This window comes from Balaenoptera ricei, chromosome 2 (genome assembly GCF_028023285.1).
Source record: "Balaenoptera ricei isolate mBalRic1 chromosome 2, mBalRic1.hap2, whole genome shotgun sequence".
In the NCBI taxonomy this organism is placed as follows: domain Eukaryota; kingdom Metazoa; phylum Chordata; class Mammalia; order Artiodactyla; family Balaenopteridae; genus Balaenoptera; species Balaenoptera ricei.
Window position 1 is genome coordinate 112,686,154 of NC_082640.1, and position 24,858 is coordinate 112,711,011.

At 38.9% G+C, this 24,858-nt stretch overlaps 1 protein-coding gene and 1 non-coding gene across 8 annotated transcripts in view; both read right to left on the bottom strand.

Moving 5' to 3' along the window:
* Positions 1-24,858, bottom strand: part of CHD8 (chromodomain helicase DNA binding protein 8) — a 56,888-nt gene that overhangs the window by 6,947 nt on the left and 25,083 nt on the right. For 6 of the 7 annotated variants that reach the window (XM_059913804.1, XM_059913806.1, XM_059913803.1 and 3 more), the window contains 26 exons: positions 21,170-21,352; positions 21,020-21,088; positions 20,605-20,660; positions 19,974-20,091; positions 16,018-16,101; positions 13,310-13,447; positions 11,885-12,006; positions 11,502-11,745; positions 10,339-10,515; positions 9,195-9,338; positions 8,677-8,932; positions 7,884-8,094; positions 7,434-7,629; positions 6,526-6,693; positions 6,153-6,332; positions 5,887-5,997; positions 5,345-5,541; positions 4,894-5,093; positions 4,633-4,813; positions 4,455-4,544; positions 3,893-3,996; positions 2,615-2,744; positions 1,594-1,669; positions 1,077-1,131; positions 695-902; positions 65-273 (listed from right to left, as the gene is read on the bottom strand). In XM_059913804.1, the coding sequence (XP_059769787.1) occupies positions 65-273; positions 695-902; positions 1,077-1,131; positions 1,594-1,669; positions 2,615-2,744; positions 3,893-3,996; positions 4,455-4,544; positions 4,633-4,813; positions 4,894-5,093; positions 5,345-5,541; positions 5,887-5,997; positions 6,153-6,332; positions 6,526-6,693; positions 7,434-7,629; positions 7,884-8,094; positions 8,677-8,932; positions 9,195-9,338; positions 10,339-10,515; positions 11,502-11,745; positions 11,885-12,006; positions 13,310-13,447; positions 16,018-16,101; positions 19,974-20,091; positions 20,605-20,660; positions 21,020-21,088; positions 21,170-21,352 (3,907 nt within the window). The remainder of the gene's footprint in view (positions 1-64; positions 274-694; positions 903-1,076; positions 1,132-1,593; positions 1,670-2,614; positions 2,745-3,892; positions 3,997-4,454; positions 4,545-4,632; positions 4,814-4,893; positions 5,094-5,344; positions 5,542-5,886; positions 5,998-6,152; positions 6,333-6,525; positions 6,694-7,433; positions 7,630-7,883; positions 8,095-8,676; positions 8,933-9,194; positions 9,339-10,338; positions 10,516-11,501; positions 11,746-11,884; positions 12,007-13,309; positions 13,448-16,017; positions 16,102-19,973; positions 20,092-20,604; positions 20,661-21,019; positions 21,089-21,169; positions 21,353-24,858) is intronic. The other variant, XM_059913805.1, reaches the window with a different exon arrangement.
* LOC132361444 (small nucleolar RNA U6-53/MBII-28) lies at positions 2,050-2,159 on the bottom strand. The gene has a single exon (XR_009501732.1). It is a non-coding gene; the product is annotated as a small nucleolar RNA U6-53/MBII-28 (small nucleolar RNA).

A 24,858-nucleotide genomic window follows, 5' to 3' on the forward strand; every position in this document is an offset into this window, starting at 1 on the left:
GAACCAAGAGTTGGTTCTGTCACAATCCATCCCCACTCACCCAAGACGCTTCAGTCTTGCTTACCGTCTCCAGCTGCTGGGGGAAGGCGGCACACTTGGCGGCACATGGCCACAAAGCCATGGAAATACTTGGTAAGGCTTTCATCTGTTTTTTTGTCCAGTCGGGCAAAAGTGCGGAATCTATCCCAATGGAACTGCATGGTATCGGGGTCATACTCCACACCAAAGGTAGAAACTACTCGATAGAAATCAGTTTGTTCACGCCTTGTCCATCTACAAAGGGAAGAGGAATCAGGCAACAGTGATCAGAACACAGGGAATGGTTACTTCTTAGTATGGCTTAGAATATCTGAACGCACAAAAAATGAAAGTTGGGGCAAAAAAAAAAAAAAAAAAGCCCCAGAAGACAGCAGAAGAGGTAGGAAGAGGTACTCTATAACATGTAAGAATTTAAGAATTAGCAAGCTACGGGGGAAAATGATGCAAACAAACAACTCAATGAGGATGCCTACATATGAGATCTTCCTGGGAGTTATGATTTAAGTGTGGTTTTATGTCGTAGAGGGTAACAAAGACAAAAAAGATGGTCCCTCTTAGGGAATTCCAAATAATCCTTCCTAAGATGCTTTTCAATATAGGGCCCATAGCTGAAGACAAGCTTACAGCTCAGTTCAAATTCCCAGCCATATTTTACCGTTGCTGTTTCTCCCGCCGTGCAATTTCTTTTAGCTTGAAGGCTGCCTCACAACGCCGCCTTCTCCGATCCCCACGTTCTGCAGCCTCTATCTTCATCTGTTCTCTCTTGTAGCTGCGCTGATAGGCCGTTACTAGGCGCCGAAGTCTAGCTGTCAAAGCAGAGCCTGGAGGCCAGAATAGATGGCCTGGCTGTTGGGTCACCTGGGCTGTGGGCAGCAAAGTAGAATAAACAGGAAGTACAGGAAAGGTAGTAGAGATAACTGGTATTTCAACCCACCCAAAGGCAAAGCTCTCTGGTATCCCAGGAAAGGACAGAATTCAGTCAGTCCCCCAACCCCACCACCCCACACAAAATTGTATTAGTTGACTTAGAAGTTTACCTTCATCTCCATCTATAACTGAGATCTCCTCATCCATCATCATCAAGGGATCACCCTAGAGAAGGAGATCCACCCCGCAGGATGGAGAGGGGAGGAAAAGGGGGTAAAATTGGCACTCTGAAATCACCTTCTCGTGTGTGTCCTTCTATGGCAGCAAGGTAACCAGAAAATTTTCTAATGAAAGGAACCCTCACAGAAAATTGGAAGCAACCAACTAGAAGAATATGAAAATAAAACCTGAAAAGTCAGTTCTTATCAAAGGCTTGAAGACAGTGGGACTCAGGAATTAAGTAGTCAAATAATATACGTCATTGTCCAGCTTGGGTTCCACCTCCTCCACAAAGCCATACCTGATCTCCCCCAGCTGGTGTTAAAATCCTTTCCATTAATACTTTATATTCTCAAATGGTACTTTCCATTTTGCATTATAAATTAATCAATATACTTCATGATTCAGGGAATAGGAGAATACTATTTAGTAATAGAGAAAAGCTGGACTCAAATGAGAATTCCTCACCTCATCATCTTGGTCCTTTGGGGGACCCTGGAGTGGTTTATATTCAGGATCTTCACAATCTTTATCAAAGTCAACCCTAAAATCATCCAGAGGCATGAGAAAATGACAAAGTTCAGTTCTAAATTGTTTGACTTTAAAAGAAGCACTTTGACCAGCACATTTCCTTTCTCTTACTAGCTCTTTTTATTGTTTAACCCATTTTCCCCCTCCTTCCCAACTAGTATTTACTTTTATTACTTCATTTGAATGGTCTATGCTTGCTTGTTTATTTTTACTATTGATACTTTGCTCTGTTGAGCAGAAGGATGATATAATAAATGATTTGCAATAAATAAACAATCCAATTTCCTTTGAGGGTCCTATACGAGGCAAACTGAGGTTGTGATCATCAAAGAGAAATCTCTCAATCACAAAGGACTGGGAGGGTATTCATGAACTAAGCCAACTATTTCACATGCCCCTCAGGTCTCCACGTGAGAAGTTTTGTTAAACTCACTGGCACCCAAAGCAGGGCAACAATGCCCTACCTGGTGGCTCAGTATTAGCATGGCAACTCATCATCGAGGCATGTATCCAGGCAGAGGAAACACCTTTATGTGTCAGCCGCCACTGGGAGATAAACCAGGGCTAAAATTTCCTGAGGCTCTATCATATAAGTGGCATGGGATTGCTACATGACTACTATCTTTCAAGAGAACCAGTTATCCTCTCAACTACTACGGCTGTACAGAAAAGCATTGCAAAGAAAACTGAACAGAACGTCAAATAAGCCATTTGAGAATAACATTAATTTTCACCCTTAGTTGCATCATACTGCAATGTATGGTTTTAGGTCAGTTTATGGAGACCTTTCTGCTGGTCTCACTGTTTGTTAAGAATTTATCGTTCATGAGTATAACCACCATTAAGAATCCGAATGGGTTCAGTCAAGGCTAGAGTTATGTTATCTCTTAGTACAAGCAACAGATACCCTTCATAGGGTGGACACCGAGCTTTAAGAGAACTAAACACTAATGCTTACCCTTCCACTATGTCAGAAAAATTATCCAACACTCGATGTTCGGCTGCAATGGCTTTGTCATCTGGTCGGCCAGCCTTTTCCAGGAAGCACAAGGCTGGGTCTGCCCTCATAGTATTATATTTTTCATAGCCTAGAAGAAAAAGAGCCATAATTTGAAGAAAATCAAAGATTCATTTTGCCTTTATGTAAGTGAGCTTCATATGCTGCTGGAATAACAATGTGGGCTACTTTGGTATCATAATGCAAAATATAGTGAAAATTTTAACTTGGATAGCTGTTGGGTTATAGTATGATATTTAACATTTCTACAGCAATTTAGAGTCACAAAGAGTTTTATCACTAGTTACTGAAAACAGGAATTTAATCGGTGTTTACAGAGAATGGTGATAGATTTACTTAACCATTTAATGGGTAATATTTTATCATCATTCTTAGTATCAATACATAAGTGAGGAAATTTTAAAAGTTTAAATGATTTAGAACTAGGTCACACATATTCAAATAAAGGATAAGAGATCTGCACCTGCAAACAAACAGGCACTCTGAATGTTTGATGAATGATGAACACACTTCAGGATGTTTGGACTCTTCTAAAGCCTCTGTGTCTTACAAGTAAATCTAAGACTACAAATGCTCACAGTTTTTCCTATCCAATTACACATGTCAAAAATGTGAATTAAGTGCCACTACTTTTATTTTATAGAAGTAAACGTGAAAGTATATTAAAAAAGAAATGATATTCCAATTCACTAAGTCACTAGGCTGGAAGTTAGCACTTACTGCTTTTAATGCCTGGAATTTGTTATTAGGCAAGACTGAAAAGGGAGTTTTCTCCCTTTTTATACTCTATTTTTGTTTCACTCAAGCATGGTTGTTCACATCTACGTGAGAGTGACCACTGAATATTTAGACAAATAAGATGTTATACAAGAAGAACACTTTCAGCAAGCCACAGGAAAGTCATACAAATTAAACATGGTTATTATTAACAAGAGTGGACATGCATTATTTCCCCGGATTGTGGAAGCTTAACTTAGATACCACTACATACAGATTGGTAACAGTGATTAGAGAACAAATGGGAGACTCCCTACCTTGGGATTTAACTATCCATCTGGTGGTTCTTAAACATTTATTCATAGGAACTAATGGCTCTGGATATTTAAGGACTAGTTTCCCATTCAAACATAATTATTGGTCATGAGCATTTTGCTAAATATCCCATCTGTGGACATAAATCTACAATGGGAAAAGAACAGACTAAGAGCAGATACCTACCATGCTTAAAGACTCCAATGAGCAGGGACTTATCAGCCTCACTGTCCCACCATGTTGTTGGAACCTCCAGCTGATCCACTACTGGGAACCATATGTCAATCTCACTAAAGGTATAAGAGGCAGAGTCAGCACAGCAATGCAGGAAATTAAAGCAGACAATCCTTGGGAAGATTATTACAGGTATCTTCTTTTATCTGTTAATTTAAATGGTCATACATCTGCCTATTTCCTTCCACTGGTATCAAGAACAGCTGTCCCTCAGTATCCAGAGGATTGGTTCCAGGGGTCCCCCCAGATACCAAAATCCATGGATGTTCAAGCCCCTTATATAAAATGGTGTCGTACAATGAATACAGTTGGCCCTTCATATCCATGGATCCAACTAACCGTGGATCAAAAGGATGCAAAACCCACGGATACAAAAGGCCAACTGTACAGGACTGAAGACCTGATATACAGATCTTAATTATCAGGTATCCCAAAGATAGTTTAGAATGAAATAAGTACACCAATCTTTTCTGGAATAAGGCACGGCATAAAGAAAAACATAGCATAACTTTACCTGGCAATAGCACCGCCTAACACCTTCTCTGCCTGGTCTCCAATAACCTCCTGTCTCAGATAGTACAGCATTCGTACCCGCAACAGGACCCTAGAAGGGACAGAGAAAGAACTGGCTCAATAGTAGTGTAGAAAGCTTGAGGTGGAAAATGCTTTAGTATGTTAAATTCCATCCTTACTTGTTACACTGATGTTTCAAGTGCTTCTTGTAACTCTCATCTTGGAACAGAGTATCAGGGTTATATTTCCGGATCCAATCTGCCTTATGGATATCAAAAGTGCTTTGTGACTTTACTTTTTTCCCCTTGCGTCCACGGGGCACAGGGATAGACAGACCTGGGAAAGGGGATACATCGAAGACTTGGATTGAGAAAAACCCTTGGACCTGAAGAGGATTAGGTAACCTATAAAAAGATGAAAAGCAAAGACTTGATAATCACCTGAATGATTCTGCAATTCTTTTGTCTTGCCATTTTCAGCAGGGCTAATCAAGTCCCAGATGAAGCCTTTGATATTTTCGTCCCCACGATAGTGTAAAAGACAGTACACAAGGATGGCCCGGCAAATTGTTTCCACATCTCTTTCAGTCATCCGTCGCTTGAAGCGTCCATGAGACAGAATATCTCGCCACCGTCCCCAGCTAAAAAAAAAAAACCAAAAAAAGAAATTATATTGATATTTTCCTGGGGACTCTAATTCAGTGATACTCCCCAGTCCCTCAGAATCGCATTTCCCAAAAGGTGGGAGACAAAAAGATCTTGGAAAAACATGGTAACAGAATAAAGTTTTTCCCATTATCCCCTCTTTGACCATAGCTTCCAATTTGAAAAGCAAACTAGGTGTCTATCAGGATGGAGAAGCACTACCTCTGATGGCAAGGTGGGTTCTTACCCATATACCAGGAGATGCTTTTCCACCCGAAAGCAGTCAGTGCGCCCATAGGTATGATGACGGTCATGCCGGCGAGAGCGTGGCCGCTCATCATCTTCACTTTCCAAGTCAGAGAATTCCACTAGGTCATCATCTTTCAGAGTGCTGAAGTGGCGGGTCTGTTTCCGTACTCTAGGTGTGTCAATCACCAAGTTATTCTATGCAGAGAACAAAAGGAGAAGTAACTCTCTTCACGATATGATCATGGGAAAGGAATTAAAGACAATCAGATTGAAATAGCCTTGGATGTAACATTTGTAGATACTCAAAGAGAGGTTCTTTTTTGGACATGCAAAATAATCTACGGGTACTCAGGAAGCAAAATTAAGTGGTAGTTATCTATGTAGTTTTCTGGGGCCTCCTGTGTAGAAAGTTTTTATAATGGCCCTTGTATATACCACTATAAGCCAAGGTCAGCACTGAAGAATGAGAGCAGCTATAAAGACTCCAGAAAGTAACGTGTTTTCTGCAATACTTCCTCCCTAAAGGAGAAGGAAGCTCACCTTGCTATTGAGTAGATCCATGTCCAGGTCAGCTTTTTTGGCCCACTTTTGCCAAAAGTTGGGGTCATCCAGAGAAATATCAGTCCTATTTTCAGAAGCCACAAAGCTTGCCTAGTGAGGAACAAAGAAACAGTAAAGTTGACTATACCACTTTTTTGAGCAATGGGAAACCAGTATATTTTAAAACTACATTTAAAAAATACATTCAATTCTAGAGAGTCCTGTCTCTCTCTGCTTCTTCAGCCGCTGGCACCGACAGAACATACCTTGGCAAACGTAGAACCCTTTCCTTCAGATTCAATGGTGATGGTAGTGGTTCGTCTTAACAAGATCTGGTCAATGTCCTCTTCACAAAACTTGGAGCCCTCATCATCTTCCTCCATTATGGCTGCATATGCTCCTTTCCGTAAGAGATCTTCAATCTCCTTCTTGGAGAACTGCTGGATCTACAAAATCCAATAGAAAGGTGAAAAAACTACATGAGAATATTATCTAACCGTATCATGACATTTTATTATATTTTAAGAAACAATAATTGAGAACCCAAATGAGAGGTCAGGTTCCTATGCAAAAATAGCTTTTGTCTCCCTCCATCACTATGACCTGTTACAAGTATAGCTAGATATTAAGAAGACTCACTCCAGTAATGTTGCCATCCCGACCACTCATGGACTGAAGCACAGCTTTATCCAATCCCAACTTGAGGCTAGCCTTATCAAACATCTCTCTCTCATAAGAATTACGAGTGATGAGACGGTACACCTTCACAGCTTTGCTCTGCCCAATTCGATGACACCGTGCTTGGGCCTGGTGGAAGGAAGGGCAAAGATAACATAACATTAGAGGGACTTCCCTGGTGGTCCAGTGGTTAAGAATCCCCCTTGCAATGCAGGGGACGCGGGTCCGACCCCCGGTTGGGGAACTAAGATCCCACATGCCACAGTGCAACTAAGCCCATGTGCTCTGGAGCCCGTGCGCCACAACTAGAGAGAAGCCCACACGCCTCAACAAAAATCCCGCATGCTGCAACTAAGATCCCGTGTGCCGCAACTAAGACCTGATGCAGCCAAATAAATAAAACAAATTAATTAATTTTAAAAAACAAAAAACATAACATTAGAGGGGGTGGGGGGAGGAGTCAAAATACCAATTTCCATCTATAAAGCAGCCATGAGATCAACTCAAAATCAAAAGTCAACTTCAAGATGAAATTATTGCCCCATCATCTAGACCAGGGGTCAGCAAATCCTAGTCACCTGTTTCTGTAAATAAAGTTTTTGCTGAAACACAGCTCTACCAATTTATTTACATATCGTCTATAGCTGCTTTTGTGGTACAAGAGCAGAGGTGAATAGTTACAACAGAGGCTGTCTGATTTACAATGCCTAAAATATTTACTATCTGGCCCTTTACAGAACAAGTATGCTAACCTAACTAACCTAACAATTCTATACTCTCTAAAAGACAAGACTTTCTAAGAGATCCTGATCCTGTTGCAAAACCTCCCAGGTTAGGTGATTAGTCCCTAAGACAATGATTTCCTTTACCTGCAGGTCATTTTGTGGATTCCAATCTGAATCAAAGATGATGCAAGTATCAGCAGCTGTGAGATTAATTCCAAGTCCACCAGCCCGGGTGCATAGCAAAAAGACAAAGCGGTCTGAGTCAGGCTTGCTGAAGCGGTCAATAGCAGCCTGCCGAAGGTTGCCTCTAACTCGCCCATCGATACGCTCATACAAGTACCTGTATGGGAATCACAGGAAGGAAAGTTTAATCGGCTAAGCAGAAAAAGAGAACAAAAAAGCAGACTGGGATGAATATCAGTACCTCTATATCTCTAGTTCACCAAAAACTTTATCAGAAAGTGGACAGTGAGAGTCTTAAACACGTCTCTTATCCCAGTCCTGGTCAACTTTAATTAAACCCAGGCCCCTCCTACTCTTTGCAGCTTTATGAGTATATAGTAAACACAAGGAGAAGAATGACTCTTTTCTTACCTCCTCTGGATTAGATAATCCTCTAGGATATCTAGGCAGCGTACCATCTGGGAGAAGATCAGAACCTTATGGCCACCAGCTTTAAGTTTCGGAAGTAACTTGTCAATAAGAACCAATTTGCCAGCTGAACGAACCATTGCCTGCAAGTGGAAGTCATGAGGTATGATATGGCAAGCTTCTCGAAATTCTGTTAGGATTTTTTCTTCTGCACCTGCCAAAAGAAAAATCAAACCTGATGGTGAGATCCAAAGAAACATACTAAGGCTGCAGTTTATTTAACTGAGACAAGGAAGCAAAGAAAAAACAGTAATCTGACTTGATATCAGTATTTCTCACACACAGAATTTCAGCACCCCCAAAATCCTAAATCATGCTCAATTTTATTCATACAAAATACTCCATGTAAGTCAGGCTTAAGAACTGGGTAAAATATATGTAAGTATGTGGACAAGGACCAGAACAGTACATGCAAAGCACTATTACCACCCTACTGGCATCCAAACCACAAACAGCAAAATGGAGTACCAGTGAAGACAGAACAGAATGACTTGAGTTCTTATTCATGAAATTCTAAACAGCAAATCCTTTTTAACTTGGGAGATCATGCAGGATCAAAGGGGTAGAAAGAACTATAGGAAGAAGTTCCACATGAGAATTGTTTTAAAAGGAGAAATCTCCTCTATTTCCAAATTAGGATGGATCAGTCAACGCATCCATTGTTCTTGAGGAATATCACTTAGAAAGTAAACAAGGTTACCACAGAAATGTAGGTATTTTCCAGGAATTCCCTCACCATTGATGAGATATGGGTGGTTGCAGCATTTGCGCAACTCCATCATTGTATTGAGTAGATTAGGCATGTTAGTATGACCTGCCCCTTTGGAAAGAAAGGAGAAATTCTTCTCCAAAATAGCCCGATAGTATTTCTTCTGAATGTTGGTCAGCTCTACTTCAATAATGGTTTCCTGCTTAGGTGCCAGGTTTTTTTCAACATCCTCTTTGAGTCTTCTCAGCATCATTGGCTTGAGAATGGCCTGTAGCTTTTGAACCTGTGCCCAATACAGAGAAAAAAGAAATCACTAACATGAGGACAAACATTCTCACATTAGGTGGAAACATGGAGAAATACAATGAGAGTTTTCCAGTATCTGAGAAAAGTAGATTTTGGACAATGCCACAAATGATGTAGGCACAAGGGTACATACAAGGAGTTCAGAACAGCCCGTGATATCTATGACAGTAGATATCTGCCTAGTACAAACTTTACCTTTTTTTGTCCTGGGTTAGTACCGCATTAGACAGACTTCCTACCTGTTCCTCTGTCTTGAGATCCCCAAAGTCCTTGAGGAACTCTGATTCTGACGGAAACTGTGACGGTTCCAAGAAATGAAGCAGGCTAAACAGTTCCTCCACAGTATTTTGCAGTGGTGTTCCTGTGAGTAGCACTTTGTGCTCCTAGAAATGGAGAACACAGAAGAATGATAAAACTCAGAAGGACTTCTGGGGTTTTCTATCAAGTATATAACTTTACCTTTCATTTCTTTAACTGTAAAATTATGGGAATGGACCAGATTACTCTCTTAACTTTTCTTTTACTTGCTCCCTCTTTTGATAAACGAAATATTCAAGAAAACCCTTGATATTATTTAACATATTAATTTATCTTAAATATTATAAGCCAATAAAGAAATATTCAGAATACGTTTTTTCCAATTAAATATGCCTCTCCACACTCAACTCCCCACAGACATCCTAACATGTCCCCCTCTGAAGAATGTACCTGTGCTGGATTAAATATGGCCATTAATTTTCGGTAGTTCCTCCTATCAAGGTTCACCCCTTGAACATGGGCTTGCCTTGTAACTTGCTCTGACAAAGAGAATGTAGCAGAAGTGATATCATGTGAGTTTCAGAGCCTATGCCTCAAAGGTCTTGCAGCTTCCACCTTTACCCTCTTGGAACACTGCCCTGACTCTACCATGTACAGAAGCAAAATCTGGCCCACAGTGGGTGACAGGCCATGTGGAAGATGACCCAGCCAACAACCAGCACCAATTGTCAGCTACGGCTGCATTACTGACTCCAGGCAAGACCACCAAAAGAATGGGCTCACCAAGCCCAGCCCAAGTTGCTGAGCTAGAGAATCATGAGAAACATAGTTGTTTTAAGCCACTAAGTTTCTGGATATTTTGTTATGCAGCAATAGGTAACTAATGTAATACCCAACCTCTCCACCCAGTTGAGAACCATTAACCTACAATCACCTACCAACTCTAAAATTTATATGAATTTTATGACTTTCAGGTTACCATTCCCACAGGCCGTACCCACCACCCAATACCAAGACTCTGATTCTTTTCTTCTCTGCTAAATTAAGGTTATATTAATTCCACAGGGAATTAGGATTTCTTTAATTCCAGGTGTTTCTGCCCACAAGTCAGTGAGAGGAACTCACCAGGTCCATGTGCTTGAGACTATCAAGCAGCTTGCAATTACGGTTCTTTAGTCGATGGGCTTCATCAATGATGACACAACGCCATTCAATCTCACGAAGCTCGGGACAGTCTGACAAAATCATCTCAAAAGTGGTGATCAGGGCATCAAACTTGTATGCACCCGGGATGAGGCGCCCCTAAGCATGAAGGCAATAAAGTCAGAAAAGGCCTAAAATGTACCTAAAGGAGATGCTCTTCCGAATCACACATCCATTTTTTATATTCAGGCAGGCTTAATAGGAAATACCAACTGCACCACCACCCACCTCTGCCACTGTTCATCTTCCTGACAAACAGTGCCAAATCACTGAATCTAAGATACGCTGCCTCCTCAGCACACTCAGCTTCCTGGGAAAATGACAGACCTCACTGAATGAAGCTGGACATTTTTGACTCTGCTGCATGCCTACCTCATGTATTTCAGCCCTACATCTTCTGTTGGTAAACACTAAAATCCACAAATGTTGAGTGCTGCTGAAACATACAAGATAAAACTAAGAGTGAAATAGCTAATGTAGCACGTGCTAATATTGGTTACTATCTAAAGATGGACAGAAGAATCCAATTATCTCAGCAAAATTAAGAGCAAGAAAATACGACTTGAATAACTTTGGTTTGGTAGAAATAAAAACCACAGGAAACTAACGGTAGGAAAAAGAGTCTCATAAAATTCAATGTTAAGAAAAGATGAATGGTTCAAATTTTTACTTGCAAACTTATATAGCAAAAAGCACTGATCTTGATGAAAATTTCAGTAGACTTTTTAAAAAAAAAAAGAAAGGACATGGCTTACGTTCACCACCATATGGATCAAGGAATTAATAAAGTAGCTAAAAATGAATTTCATTCTGGAAAATTCTTTCTTGATGAAAACATCAATGCTGATAAAACTCTATTTCAAATATATGTATTCATAAATAAAGTCAGAATTTCCACTGGATCAAAATGTCCATTGGATAAAAAGAGCAAAGTCAAAAAAATGTCCTGCACAATCTAGACAAAAATTTTGCCTTAAATCACAGAGAGTCTCAATAAAAGTCTTTGATTCATATAAAAGCCTCTAAAATACCAGGCACCTTGGCCTACTCTCTAAACCATAGTATCTGTATTACGTACAACTCACCCGTGAATCTTTGCAGTACATTTCATACTGCTGAATCATCTGCCGGCTGGCCAGACTGCCATGGTACACAATAGTGTTCATCTCCGTCCAAGTGTTGAATTCTCTCTCCCAGTTAGTAATTGTGGACAGTGGGGCAATGACCAGGAAGGGGCCATGGATGCCCACATTATATACCTCCTGTAAGAAGGCAATGGACTGAATGGTTTTGCCCAATCCCATCTCATCAGCCAGGATGCAGTTCTGCCTGCAGATTCATCACGGAAAAAGAAAAGCAAGTCAAAAGAGACCATCTCTTTAAAAAGTACTTAAAAAGAAACTGTTTCAACAGAAAATAAATAATCTCAGACTAAGCCTATATGTTATGGTCCTACTCTTTTCTTTACCTGTTATACCAATTAAAGAGCAGCCAATTGACCCCTTCCAACTGATATTCCCTTAATTGGTTTCTGTTTTTATACTCATGTGACAACTCCAACTTCTTCCAGGCACTTGCTTGTGGACGATTCTAAAAAATAGGAAATTTGAATAAATGGCGTGGAGACACTAACAAAATTAGGTAAACTTACTAAGTAGTTCTAATAGTTGAAGTCAATTCAAAAACATTAACATGTTAAATATAAACATGTTAAATATATTCAAACTCATGAGTCCATAATGACACTTTTAAAAAAAAAGAGGAAGAAGGAAAGAGAAAAAACCCACTGATCACTTTTGGAGGGTGCTAAGGAAGTACTTCATTATTTTGAAACTGGGAAATAAAGGACAAGGTAAATGAATAAAGCATTTATCCTCCATTCCTATACCATCTGTACCTTAGGGTAACCAAATGGTAGGTGAAACGTATTTCTTTTTACAGAAGATTCTGTCTAATAAATGAAGAAATGATAGAATCACCATTTAAAACTCCTTAAAGAATGGATCTCAGCAATGAACAAAAATGGCTGATAATATCACAAAAGACAACCTAACAGAACCATCTATAAAGTGGATTTAGTGGTCTCCCTCCCCAACCTGATGCAGCCTCTAGAACAGTGATATCTAATGGAACTGTCTACAATGATAGAAAATGTTTTATATCTGCCTTTAGCCACATATGACTACTGAGCATTTGAAATGTGGCTAGTGGCTACTGTATTGGACAGAACAGCTATAAAAAGTTCTAACAGACATGACTGCTCTACATCTAACTATTCATGTGAAATATAAGGGACAGAAAAGGTACCAAGGGGAATGTAACCGGCAAACTGACTATGGAAAACCCTAGACACCTGGTTTCTTCAAGAGAAAATTGCAAAAGAGGGAGAGGAGATCAAGGGGAAACTATAATTAAGAAAGATATATATGAGATATATTAACATTAGTTAATATAATAGCAATATATGGACCTTACTTAGAATTTAATTCAAACAATTTAACAAAAGTTAGAAGATAATCAGGGAAATAAATACAGTGATTGCTTACTTGATGATATTTAGGGATGGTTAAATTTTTTCAAGTGTAACAATGGTACTATTTACCTTTTAGACATAAACACTGAAATGTTACACATAAAATGAAGGAATCTGAGATTTATTTTAAAATAATCTGGGAAATGGGGAAATGAGTAGGTAGAGAAATATGTGAAACAAGATTGGCTATGTGTTCATTTGTTAAAGTTGGGTGATGGGTACATTATACTACTTCTTCAACTTTCATATATGTTTGAAAATTTCCATAATAAAAAGCTAAAACAACCACATAAACTCCATACGAAGAAAATTAAATCATTGCCTATATGGACTTTACATTCTAAATGCAGATGTACTTACCACCCTTTTGAGTTCTGGGTGCCTTGACTGGATCCGTTTAAATTCTCGAATCTTGCCCTCATCGACATCCTCTTTTAGCTCCCAGGTACTATCCTCATAGGGCAGAGAGCACCACTTTACCAAGTAGTAAATTACAGGCTAAGAGAGAAAAAGCCAAAGCCTTAATGAAACGATTCTGTGTTCTCTGCCGTGATTGAAAGATAAGAATTTGACTAAAGAATCAGATCACAAAGTGTCAATATCTAAAAAGGTGCCAAAAAAGTCAGGCTGAAAACACCAGCCAGAGGCTCACCTGCTGATGCACTGTACTATTTATGGCTCTGATCCTGTTTCCAGATAATTTATCAGAATTTGAAAGTGAAATTTCTACCCAGCACCATCTAGAACACTAAGCACTGAAACATTAGGCTCATCAACCAAGCAGATTAAACAAACAAAAATCCTATATTGTGTTGAATTAGATTGAAATTGAATTGTTGAACTGAATTAACTATTGTTAATTATTGAATTAAAAGATATGGTATCCCTGTTCCATACTATCCTCCTGGCACCAAATTTGATACAGTAGAAGCCAGGCTACTGTAGAAGCGAAGAACAGGTTAAATCCATAGGAGCAGAGCAGGACTGAAATCACTGGGCTTCTGAGCTCCTGGAGCTCTCAGCGCAGATGCTGTTTCAAAGAGCAGCCATATGGTGGTAAAGAGATCTTCTTGCGAGCCCCAGGAAGCTAGGAGATAACTGCAAGAGGTTTCCCTGAAGAGAGGTAAGAGTGAAGAGGAAGGGGAAATGCTGAAGCTCCAACTACGGTGCTATGCTCTATGCAGGCATTCTAGTGCAAGGGACGGGGCAGTGACCAGGGGTATTATGGCTCCTGTTCTCACTACCCAAGATGACTAATCACTGACCGGACTGCAGTTGCATATTTGGCTTATATGAATCGAGAAGAATTAGACTGGGCCTAGTGTAATCACCAGGAAATCTCTAATTATCAACTCATAGAATACCCCTTAAAACAGCCAGCAAGAAGTATGAAGATATGTGTCTCAATAGAGATATAGATCAAGGAATACCTAGAATTAATGTAATTTCTCTTTGACCTTTTTCTTTACTGTAGTGACTCAGGTCACTTTCTACATAAAGACATTTGTCCACGTCACGTATTTCCAGCACCCTTACTCTTCCAAGGACTTTAATATTTATTTCCACTATTGGGTAATGTAATAAGGATGACAAACTCATTTTGGAGAGGAGGGGGAAATGGGCAAACAGAACGTTTTTATCCAATACTGGGAACATAAATTACAGTACCAGGGTACTAAAACACTTTCATCTGTCATACTGGTCCCAATACATTCCAGAGGAGCCTAATCAAAGTCCAATTACTTTTGGAAGATGAAGGTGTAAGTATAGTGATAGAGGGCATAAGATTTTCAAGGCTGGGAAGGCTGAGATCTTGAAAGCGATGAGAATAATTTAACAGTAGCTAACCTGTCCTGACTAATAACTGGCCCATTCCACTCTCACCTCCCACAAATGAACAATAAGCAATAACTCCCACCCCTAACCCCCAAAGCAGAAGATATGTTTTCTGAGGCATTCTTGTTAGGATTTAAAGACACTGAATTGTAATGGGCCTTGGACATCTAAGGTTCTATCTGAGAAATGCTGAAGGCTTATAAAATAAACTGGGAATTTTACAGAGGGAAGACTTTGACTCTTCGGTCCTGTACGGATGATATATGGGAGCAAGTCATTTAGCTTGTGAGTGAGCCCAGCCCACCATCCAGCACTGATGTCTTAACAAGGCTCTGCTGTTAAGGCCCTACTACCCACTCTGTAAGCAGTGACTGTTTGAAGTGATAATAACTTGATGAAATGTGGCCCTGCAAAGTTAAACCAACAACTATGACTTGAAGTGAGAAGAGTTCTAACAAAATGGTGGTTCATGGCCTAAGTAAATTTAAATAAGAGAGCAATGCTGAATTCACTGGTGGCTTAGATCTATATAACTCTTATTTGGAAAATGAAAAAAAGTGATTAATGAAAACATATCACCTAGTGTTTTAGTATATGTAAAATCTGCTACCCAATCTAAGAAAGCTTTAGTGCTGTGGTTACCAAATCAAACTATGCATGAGAAACCCTTGGAGAACCAACTTAAAAACACAGATCTCTGGATCCCACCCTAGATGTACTGAATCTGAACCTGTGGGAATAGGACCTCACATCTGTTTAAAGGTACTGATTCAAATGCAGTGTATCTGTTTTAGTGACAAATGAAAATGCATTTAACTAACGCTAAGTACAGGAAATAAATAATCCTCAACAACATGAAGAAAGCTATGAGTCTATGCAAGTATTTTTATATTCACAAATTTGGAGATTCGTAAAGTATCCCTTTCTCCATCCCCACCTCTCAACCCCCAACTGAAGGTCAAGGGTCTCCCATATAAAATCTGTCAGAAAATGAGGCCAAGGTTTATGAGTCCTTGTAAATATAGCTCCCAGATATTTGAGAATCTTTCCTTTTACCCTCTCTCTGTACTCCTTTACCTTCCCAGTATCATTCTAAGTATCTCTCAGAAAAATTCAAAAGTACCTTTTCAGTCCAAGAAATTTTTCAGCCATATCTGAAAAATAAAGGATGGGCAAGCAGACAGGAAGAAATCTTTAAGAGGCCTTTCATGTTCCTCCACGCCCCAACTCACCTCCCCATTGTCCTTGTCAATGCTGTGAGACTCATCCAATATCCTATCCACCTCCACGTAGTCTGGGTTGAAGGGCTCTTCGTCCTAGAGGAATTATGAAACCAAACAATAAGACCAAAAGATCACTGTCCAGGAAACCCACTCCTCCATGCAACCTTTAGCTGATAACCCTACTTCAAAATTTATTAAGAGAAAAGAAGGGAGTTCCCCATTTTCATAATATCATATCCTACACACTTACCTGTACTTGCATCTATCCTCTTGCCTGTTACCAGATGAAGTGTCACTACTCCCTAACAGGCCATTCTCTCCATACATGCTTTGGATTCCACTCCTTCTTGCCTTCTTAGGAATCTCTCTCTATGCTATGGAGCATTCCCATAACATACAACCATACTCGACTATTTCTCATCTTTTCTTTAATTATTAGTTTATTTATTTTAGCTGTGCTGGGTCTTCGTTGCAGTGCGTGGGCTCTTCGTTGTGGCACACAGTCTTCTCTAGTTGCAGCACACGGGCTCTCTAGTTGCGGCGTGTGGGCTCTCTAGTTGCGGCACGCAGGCTCTCTAGTTGCTGTGCGTGGGCTCTAGAGAGCATGGGCTCAGTAGTTGCGGTGTGCGAACTTAGCTGCGGTATGTGGGATCTTAGTTCCCCAACCAGGGAACTTCACGTCTTAAAAAGACTTCCCTGACTCTACATCCCTCTGCAACTATTCTTCTGTTCTGCCTCATACCCAAACTTTTCCAAGAGTTTTAAACACACAGTACCTCCATTTCATCACTTCCTTCACTTACTTGTCCACCCATTCCACTCTTCTTTCTACTTCCATCACACAATGAAACTACTCTTGTCGAGGTCATTAATGATCTCCAAATTGCCAAATATAATGGAAACATTTCTGTACTCACCTTAATTTACCTATACAAAGTATTCAACAATTCATTATTCTCTCCCCAAAGCACTCTCTTCCCTAGGCTTTTCTGAGACACCACATTCTCTTCGGTAGCCTTTATTTTGGTTTCACTTTTTGTTTTGGCCAATTCTCAGTCACCTTCACTGGCTCTTTTGTTCCTAAGTCACTGCTATCTAACTTTGGGTGGTATCCCAAGATAAATAACCCAAGACTCCAAAGAAAGAGCTCAAAGAAACCTTAAGGAAAAAACTCTTTCCTGCTTAATACACTTTCCCCCTGATTTTTGTGATATATCTTTTTCCTAATCTTTCTCCTACCACTCCAGCAAACAGTCCCTTCTTCACCTGGTCCTCTAAATTTGTGAGAATTGCTGAAGGATTGGCTCTGGGCTTACATCCATTCTCTTATAGAAAGAACTTTAAAAAAGTACAGAACTATTAGAAAGTATAGAACTTTCCCCAGGGTGACTCTATTCATTATTAAGGCTTTAATAATTATGTATATGCTGATACATTCCAAAGTTAAATTGCAGCCTAAAAACTCCAGATTTGTATATCTATCTCCTTGCTAGAAATGTGTTAACAGAATTTTAAGCTTAACGCGGTCTAAACTAAAATCTTGATTTTCCCCAAATCAGTGGCTTCTAAAATCTTCCATTCTTTAATAAATGACTCTACCTCAAGCCATTAGCTCAGACCAGAAACCTATCTATATAAGCCATTGCACCAAATCCTGTCAATTCTACTTTAAAGTAAACTTAAATCTACCCATTCTCTCTAACCACTGAAACCACGCTGCTATAAGCTTTAATTTCTCATCTAGAAAACTTCAATAGCCTCCTTACTGCTCATCCTACTTTCACGCTTACTCTTCTCCAATCCATTCTCCAAAGTCTAGACGATCTTTTTTTTTTTTAAGTAAATTTTATTTATTTATTTATTTATTTATTTTTGGCTGTGTTGGGTCTTCGTTGCTGTGCACGGTCTTTCTCTAGTTGTGGCAAGCGGGGGCTACTCTTCGTTGTGGTGCGCAGGCTTCTTATTGCGGTGGCTTCTCTTGTTGCAGAGCGCGGGCTCTAGAGCGCAGGCTCGGTAGTTGTGGCGCATGGGCTTTGTTGCTCTGCAGCATGTGGGATCTTCCCGGACCAGGGCTCGAACCCATGTCCCCTGTGTTGGCGGGGGGATTCTTAACCACTGCGCCACCAGGGAAACCCTAGATGATCTTCTAAAAATGAAAACTGGATGTGCTCTGACCTGTTTTAAATAGTCCAGTGGTTTCCCCCTTTGCACGTAGAATAAAAACAAAACTAAAAGGTCTATAAGCACCTGCTTGCCTAAATTTCTGATCTCATTTCGGGCCACTCACTCTCTATCGTACATCAGTCCCACTCTCCTTTCAGTTCCTCATCCTGTCTCAGGGCTTTCATATATTGCTATTTCCCATGCCAGGGATACTATTTACATGTGTTCATGGTCTTGCTAACTCATTCATAATTCAATTCTCAGTGAAGTCTTCACTGATTATCCAAAGTAGGCATTTTTTTCTTAGGTCTTCCTGTGCTCTTTCTTTCCTGGCACTTACCACAATTTGAATTATTTTTACATCTCTCTCTCTCCCCATTAGACAGTGAGCTACATGAGAACACAGACCACGTGTGATTTATTTACCATAGTGACTAGCACATAATAAACAATGAATAAATGAATAATTGATTTGGTTAAATGGCCTACCTATAAAGGCAAAACTGACTGGCATACAAGTCAGTTAGCAGAGCTTGGCTCAAGGGTCACAAATTATATATCTAATACCAACTGGAATGGGATTAGTTTCATCATACATCTCACAAATTAGGCTTTAAAAGAACATAGACCAAAAATCAAAAAACAAAAAACCCCTCACAACGCAATTATTATTATTTTCATATGAAAAGAAATTATAAAACCTACATGGCCCTACTTGCCCTCTCCAAGTGATGTGGAAAATAACTCATTTATTGGCAAACCTGGTGATATAGTTTTTTCAGATGTATTTTGTCACAGCTGGGGTTTTTTGCTGAAGCTATACATCATTCCTTCTTTCACTCTTTCTTACTAGCTCCTCTTTAGGTTTTTTTTAAAAAAATACATTTATTTATTTATTTATTTTTGGCTGCATTGGGTCTTTGTTGCGGGCTTTCTCTAGTTGCGGCGAGGGGGTCTACTCTTCGTTGCGGTGCGCACGCTTCTCACTGCAGTGGCTTCTCTTACTGCAGAGCACAGGCTCTAGGTGCGCAGGCTTCAGTAGTTGTGGCATGTGGGCTCTAGAGCGCAGGCTCAGTAGTTGTGACGCACGGGCTTAGTCGCTCCACAGCATGCGGGATCTTCCCGGACCAGGGCTCAGACCCGTGTCCCCTGCACTGGCAGGTTGATTCTTAACCACTTTGCCACCAGGGAAGTCCTCCTCTTTAGGTCTTAAGAAGCTTTGAGAAAGAATTCTTCTTCTCAAGGCACTCAGTAATGAAAAATCCCATTTTGGGAAAGGTATATGTATACAAAGCAAAATCGAGAGTTAAAATACAGCTCAAGAGATCCTTACAGATGTTCCAGTACTTAACTAGTAGTAACACTGGGTATGGGGTATTAAAGCTCCTTTATCACTATTTCTAGTTATACTGGATTAGAAACTTGAGAAAATAAATGTTCTCTCTTAATGATATGGTTGCTTATGTCTACAGATACCATCAACTGCTGAAGACTGACATTAGAGGGAGAAGAATGCCACCAAGTACACCAGAGGTCAGTTTACCATCTGTTTTGAAAATACTTCATGAATATCAAAAAACTCAATTTGAAAGTACCCTATAACTTATAAAAATACCATATTTAGACCTGGTAAAACAAAGCCTGGGGCAATTAAGTAAGGAAAGTCCAATGATCAAAATGAACACTTTATACCCATATATACAAAGCAACTATGAGTCTTTTGAAGAATCAGTCAAGGCTGATAACCCCAGTAATTTATGCTTCTATGAAATAAATGATAGGCAATACCTATTCCTAATTACCTCATGGAAGAAGTGTCTCATCTGAGCCATTTTGGTTTTGAAGCGCTTTAGTTTTTGATGGATCCTCTTATCCTTCTCTAGTTGGGAGATGGTAGCCCACTCACAGTGTAGATAGGAGCTAAAGGGGATGGAAATAGCCAGTCACAGTGTGAGAAAGGGGAACTGGTCGGCTAGTGTCTGAGATGTGGGGATTAGCCAGAAGCAGACATAAGAGTATGTGCTTCAGTGGGGAGACAGTCTCCTAGGTCAGTGCTTCTTAAACTTGATTTTGCACACAAACCACCTGGTCTAGGGTAGGCTTGAAAGTTCACATTTCTAACAGGCACCCAAATGACGCTAACTCTGCTGGTCCACGGATCACACTCTGAGTAGCGAGGTCTTAATCTTAGACTAACGTAAAGAGGATTTTACAAGGCATTTTATCAGGAACCATCCTCACCCCACCTTTCTGCAGGTAAATATAAAGAGTCAATTCCTGAGCTTCTCTCTGAATAGACATTTTCCTCACCAAAAACAGGTGAGGAGACTATAAAAAAAGGGACACATTCCCACCCAGGATAGACTATACAGGAGAACTTTTTACAACCCTGAGGAACTTGGGGTGAAAAGCTTTTTTGCACAGATCACATACTAGTTCTTGTACTTGACAAAGAATTCTTCTGCTTCAGTATATTGTCCAGAAGGAAGCTGAGAAGAAAGAAATTACAGTTACTAACAACTTATTTGTCAAAGGGAACCTTTCATTTTAACACACATGGTAGAGCTTCATACCAATGCTCCCAGAATATATTACTGACTAAGGGATTAAAGAACTTAATCTGGTATTTCAATGCTGGAGGCTTGACAGCTGGAGAAAATAGCCCTTTTCCAGTTTAAACAAATAAGCGAAAGAAGTGGCAATAAGACAGCTCCTACTTTCCACCTAACTTTTCTCCACCATCTCTTGTAACTACATTGTAGCAATATAGCCTGACATCCAAAGGTACTCATTACATACAGCCTGTAACTGTAGCATTATGGGCTGACATTAAAAATAGAGGCCTCACCTCCTTCTTCACAATACGCATAGAAAGCACTTTGTCTACAATGGCTGCATCTTCTTCACTGGGATTCTCCTGTAGCAAAAGATGCAGTCAGTCAACAGAGATTGTGAGCAGCAAGACAAAGGTCTCAAATTGCTTACGTTCTCAGCTTACCACAAAGAACTGCATGGAAGGCAAAGTCTCGCCATCTGGTTCCTGCACTGGCTCAGGCAGGATAGGCTCAGTTTTGATTGGACCAGTTACATCTACTTCTTCTTCTTCTTCATCATCTGTGATCTTTATATCCAGATCCTCTGTATACTTTTTCCGTTTAACTTGGCGGTTTGAGCGTCTCTTCTATAGAGGCAAAAATAGTTAAAATAACTGCTTAGGTCTCTCAAGGAGAAAACCTTTAAAACTATTCGCCTATAGTCATATACTTAGATTTGACTCCAAAATCCCTATGAAAAATCAAACCAAAAGATGATAAAGAGCTTATTTATCAAATTATGTGATGTCAAATCATGTAACTTATTCTATGTACTGAATATATATTAACTTGCTGAATTGTTCTATCAAAGTATCAGATTCCACCTGAAAGTAACCTATTGGCAAGAGGCTCTAAAAAATTGAAACAGGACTCTCAACCTGCAGAGTGCAATGAACTTCACAGGAGGAGCAACCCTGGAGTGCAAAGGTGCAAGAACATTTTGTTTCTAATTATTTCTTTGTTTTAGTTCTAAAGTTTTTTTGTTTGTTTTAATAAATAGGATCATACTGTATGTATTGTTCTGCTGCTTACTTTTCTGTTAACATTTTTCTTGGAGATGTTTTCCATATCAATACATTTCAAATCTGCCTTATTCTTTCAAATGGCTGAGTAAAAGATTTTGTAATTAAATAATCTAAGTAATACTTGCAGCTCATGATAAAAAAATTAGGAAGGATGGAGAGACAAAATTATTATTTTTCAATCATGATTATAACCCCTGGAAAACTCAAAATCAAATGAGTCATTAGAAGCAGAACTACTGAAATTGAGTAAACTTGCTTGGCATAAAATTAATTTTTAAAAATCAATAGCATTCTTATATAGACTAAGGCAGAAAATACAATAAAAGAAAATATTCTTTTTATGAGAAAATATTATCTTAAGTGTTAAATTTAGTAAGAAATATATAAAATCTATGTGAAGAAAACTTTAAAGCACTATAGGAGGACATTAAAAGAGAGTTGAATAAATAGTGAAATATATATACCCTCCCTAATCACATAAATTCGAAAAACAAAATTAACAAAATTTTTTAATTAGATAAGCTGATTCTAAATTCAAATGGAGAACTAAACATCTAAGAATAACCAGGAAAAATATGAAAAAGTATACTTGGCCTTATCAGATATTAAGGACAATATAAAGCTATACTAATTAACACAACTTGGTACCTCTCCAAGAAGAGATAAACATGTCAAGGAAATAATGTCCAGATATAGACTAAAGTACTTATGTGGATTTAGAACATGATAAAAACAGAACTTCTAATCAGTGAGGAAAAAGTGGATTATTCTATAAAATGGGATTGAAAACAGATGACTGGCCATCTAGTGGATGTAAGAAACAAATCTACAAAAAGACTGCAAGATTTAAAAGTTAAAAAAAAAGACATAAAATTTCTAAAAGAAGATGTGGAAGAATTTTTTTTTATAATCCTGGAGTAGAGAAGGTGTTTCTAATAAATTGATCAATTTGACCTTGTAAAAAGTTTAAGATATCTGCGTAATATCAATATAATCCATCATAAAGTTGAGACAAATAATAAACTAGAGAAAAAATGCCATGATACATTTCCCAAGCATAAAGAGGTCTTTTGAATAACTAAGAAAAAGATCAATACAATAGAAATATGGGCAAATGACATAAATAGACAGTTCATAGAAAAAAACAGAATGGTTTTTAGTGTAAAATGATGCTCACACTCAGAATAAAACTGTTACAACTGAAAACTAAACTGAGATCCCCTTTTTCTTTTTTTCTCGCACCTAACGAAGTGGCAAAAATCAGAAAGTTGGATCAAATATTTGAAACAGGAACGCACACATTGTTGGTGAGAGTACACACTGGCATGAAGAAAATTTCTACAGAAGAAAACTTGACAATACCCTTTGATCCAACAATTCCACTTCAAAGATATTATCCTACAGATAAATTTGCACATATATACAAATCTCTGTAGCATTACTTGTGGTAGTAGAAGACCAGAGAAAAGCTAAATGCCTATCAACAGGGGATTGGTTAAACAAATTACGCTATAGTCAAAGTATGAAATACTATAGAACTATTTAAAAAGAATGGGATAAATTAACAAGACCGAATGTTGAAGATGTGGAACTGGAACTCTCACTGCTGGTGGAAGTGTAAAATGACACAATCACTTCGGAAGCTGGCAGATTCTTATAAAGTTAAATGGTTAAATGTTTAACTACCCCACAGTCTATCAACTCCTGGGGATTTAGCTATGAGAAGTGAAAACCTATGTCCACAAAGTATGTGTACTGAGACTGTTCATTGCAGATTTACTCATAACAGCTCCAAACTGGGAACAAACCAAATGTCTAATAGAATGAATAAACACTGTGCTATATTCATAAATAAAAACGATTCTCAAGAAAGAAAAAAAGAATGAACTTCAGATACATCAACAACATGAATAAATCTGAACAACATAATGCTGAAAAAAGTGAGACCCAAGAGTACATACTATGTGATTCCATTTACATGAAGTTCAGGCTAAGTTTAATTTATGGTAATAAAAATGGGCACAATGGTTACCTATGTGGAGGTGTGGGGGAGAGGATGGTGAACTGACTGAAAAGAGGGTACAAGGGAACTTTCTGGGATGATGGAACACGGGACGTCATTAAATAATCTCTCTACTTTGGTGTGTATTTCAAATTTTTCATAATAAAAAAAGAGAGTGTGAGGAAGGATAGCTAGATCTATCTTTTTGATAAAGAACTACCTTCAAGATATATTGTTGGAGAAAAAAAGCAACAGTACAGAAGAGTAGGTATGGAATACTTACAGTAAGTGGGAGTGGAATTAGAGTGCTCATGAAAGTAAAGAATATTTCTGGAAGGATACACAAAAATAGTAACAGAGGTTACCTCTGGAGAAAAGACCTGGGGGGACTGTGAGGTCTCCATTGCCAACACTGGTATTACCAAAGTTATGGGCTTAATTGTATCCCCTCAAATTCTTATGTTGAAATCCTAACCCTTGGTACCTCAGAATGTGACTGTATTTGGAGACAGGGCCTTTAAAGAGGTGATTAAATTAGGGTGGGCACTAACTCAACTGTATTTGTGTCCTTAAAAGAGGAGGGAATTTGGACACACGCAAAGACACCAGGAACATACGCACTGAGGAAAGACCATGTGCGGACACAGTGAGAAGGTAGCCCTCTGCAAGCCAAGGAGAGAGGTCTCAGAGGTAACCAGACCTGCTGACCTCTTGATCTTGGACTTCTAGCCTTTAGAACTGTGAGAAAATAAATTTCTGTTGTTTAAGCTACCCAATCTGTGGTATATTGTATCGGCAACCCTAGCATATTAATACACCACTTCTAAAATTTTTTTAATCTTTGTATTTCTTGTATCACAAAGATTTGCCTTCAGTTTGTGTTTTGTTTATTTAACAAACACCTTATTTAACCCTTTGTTTATTTATTTAACAAACACATACATAACTCTTACTATGCTCTCTTACCTAAACACTGTTCTATGTGCTTTATAAACGTTTACATTTAAGCCTCCTAACAACCCTACTTGGTAGATATTACTATCTGCATTTTAGAGATGAGGAAATT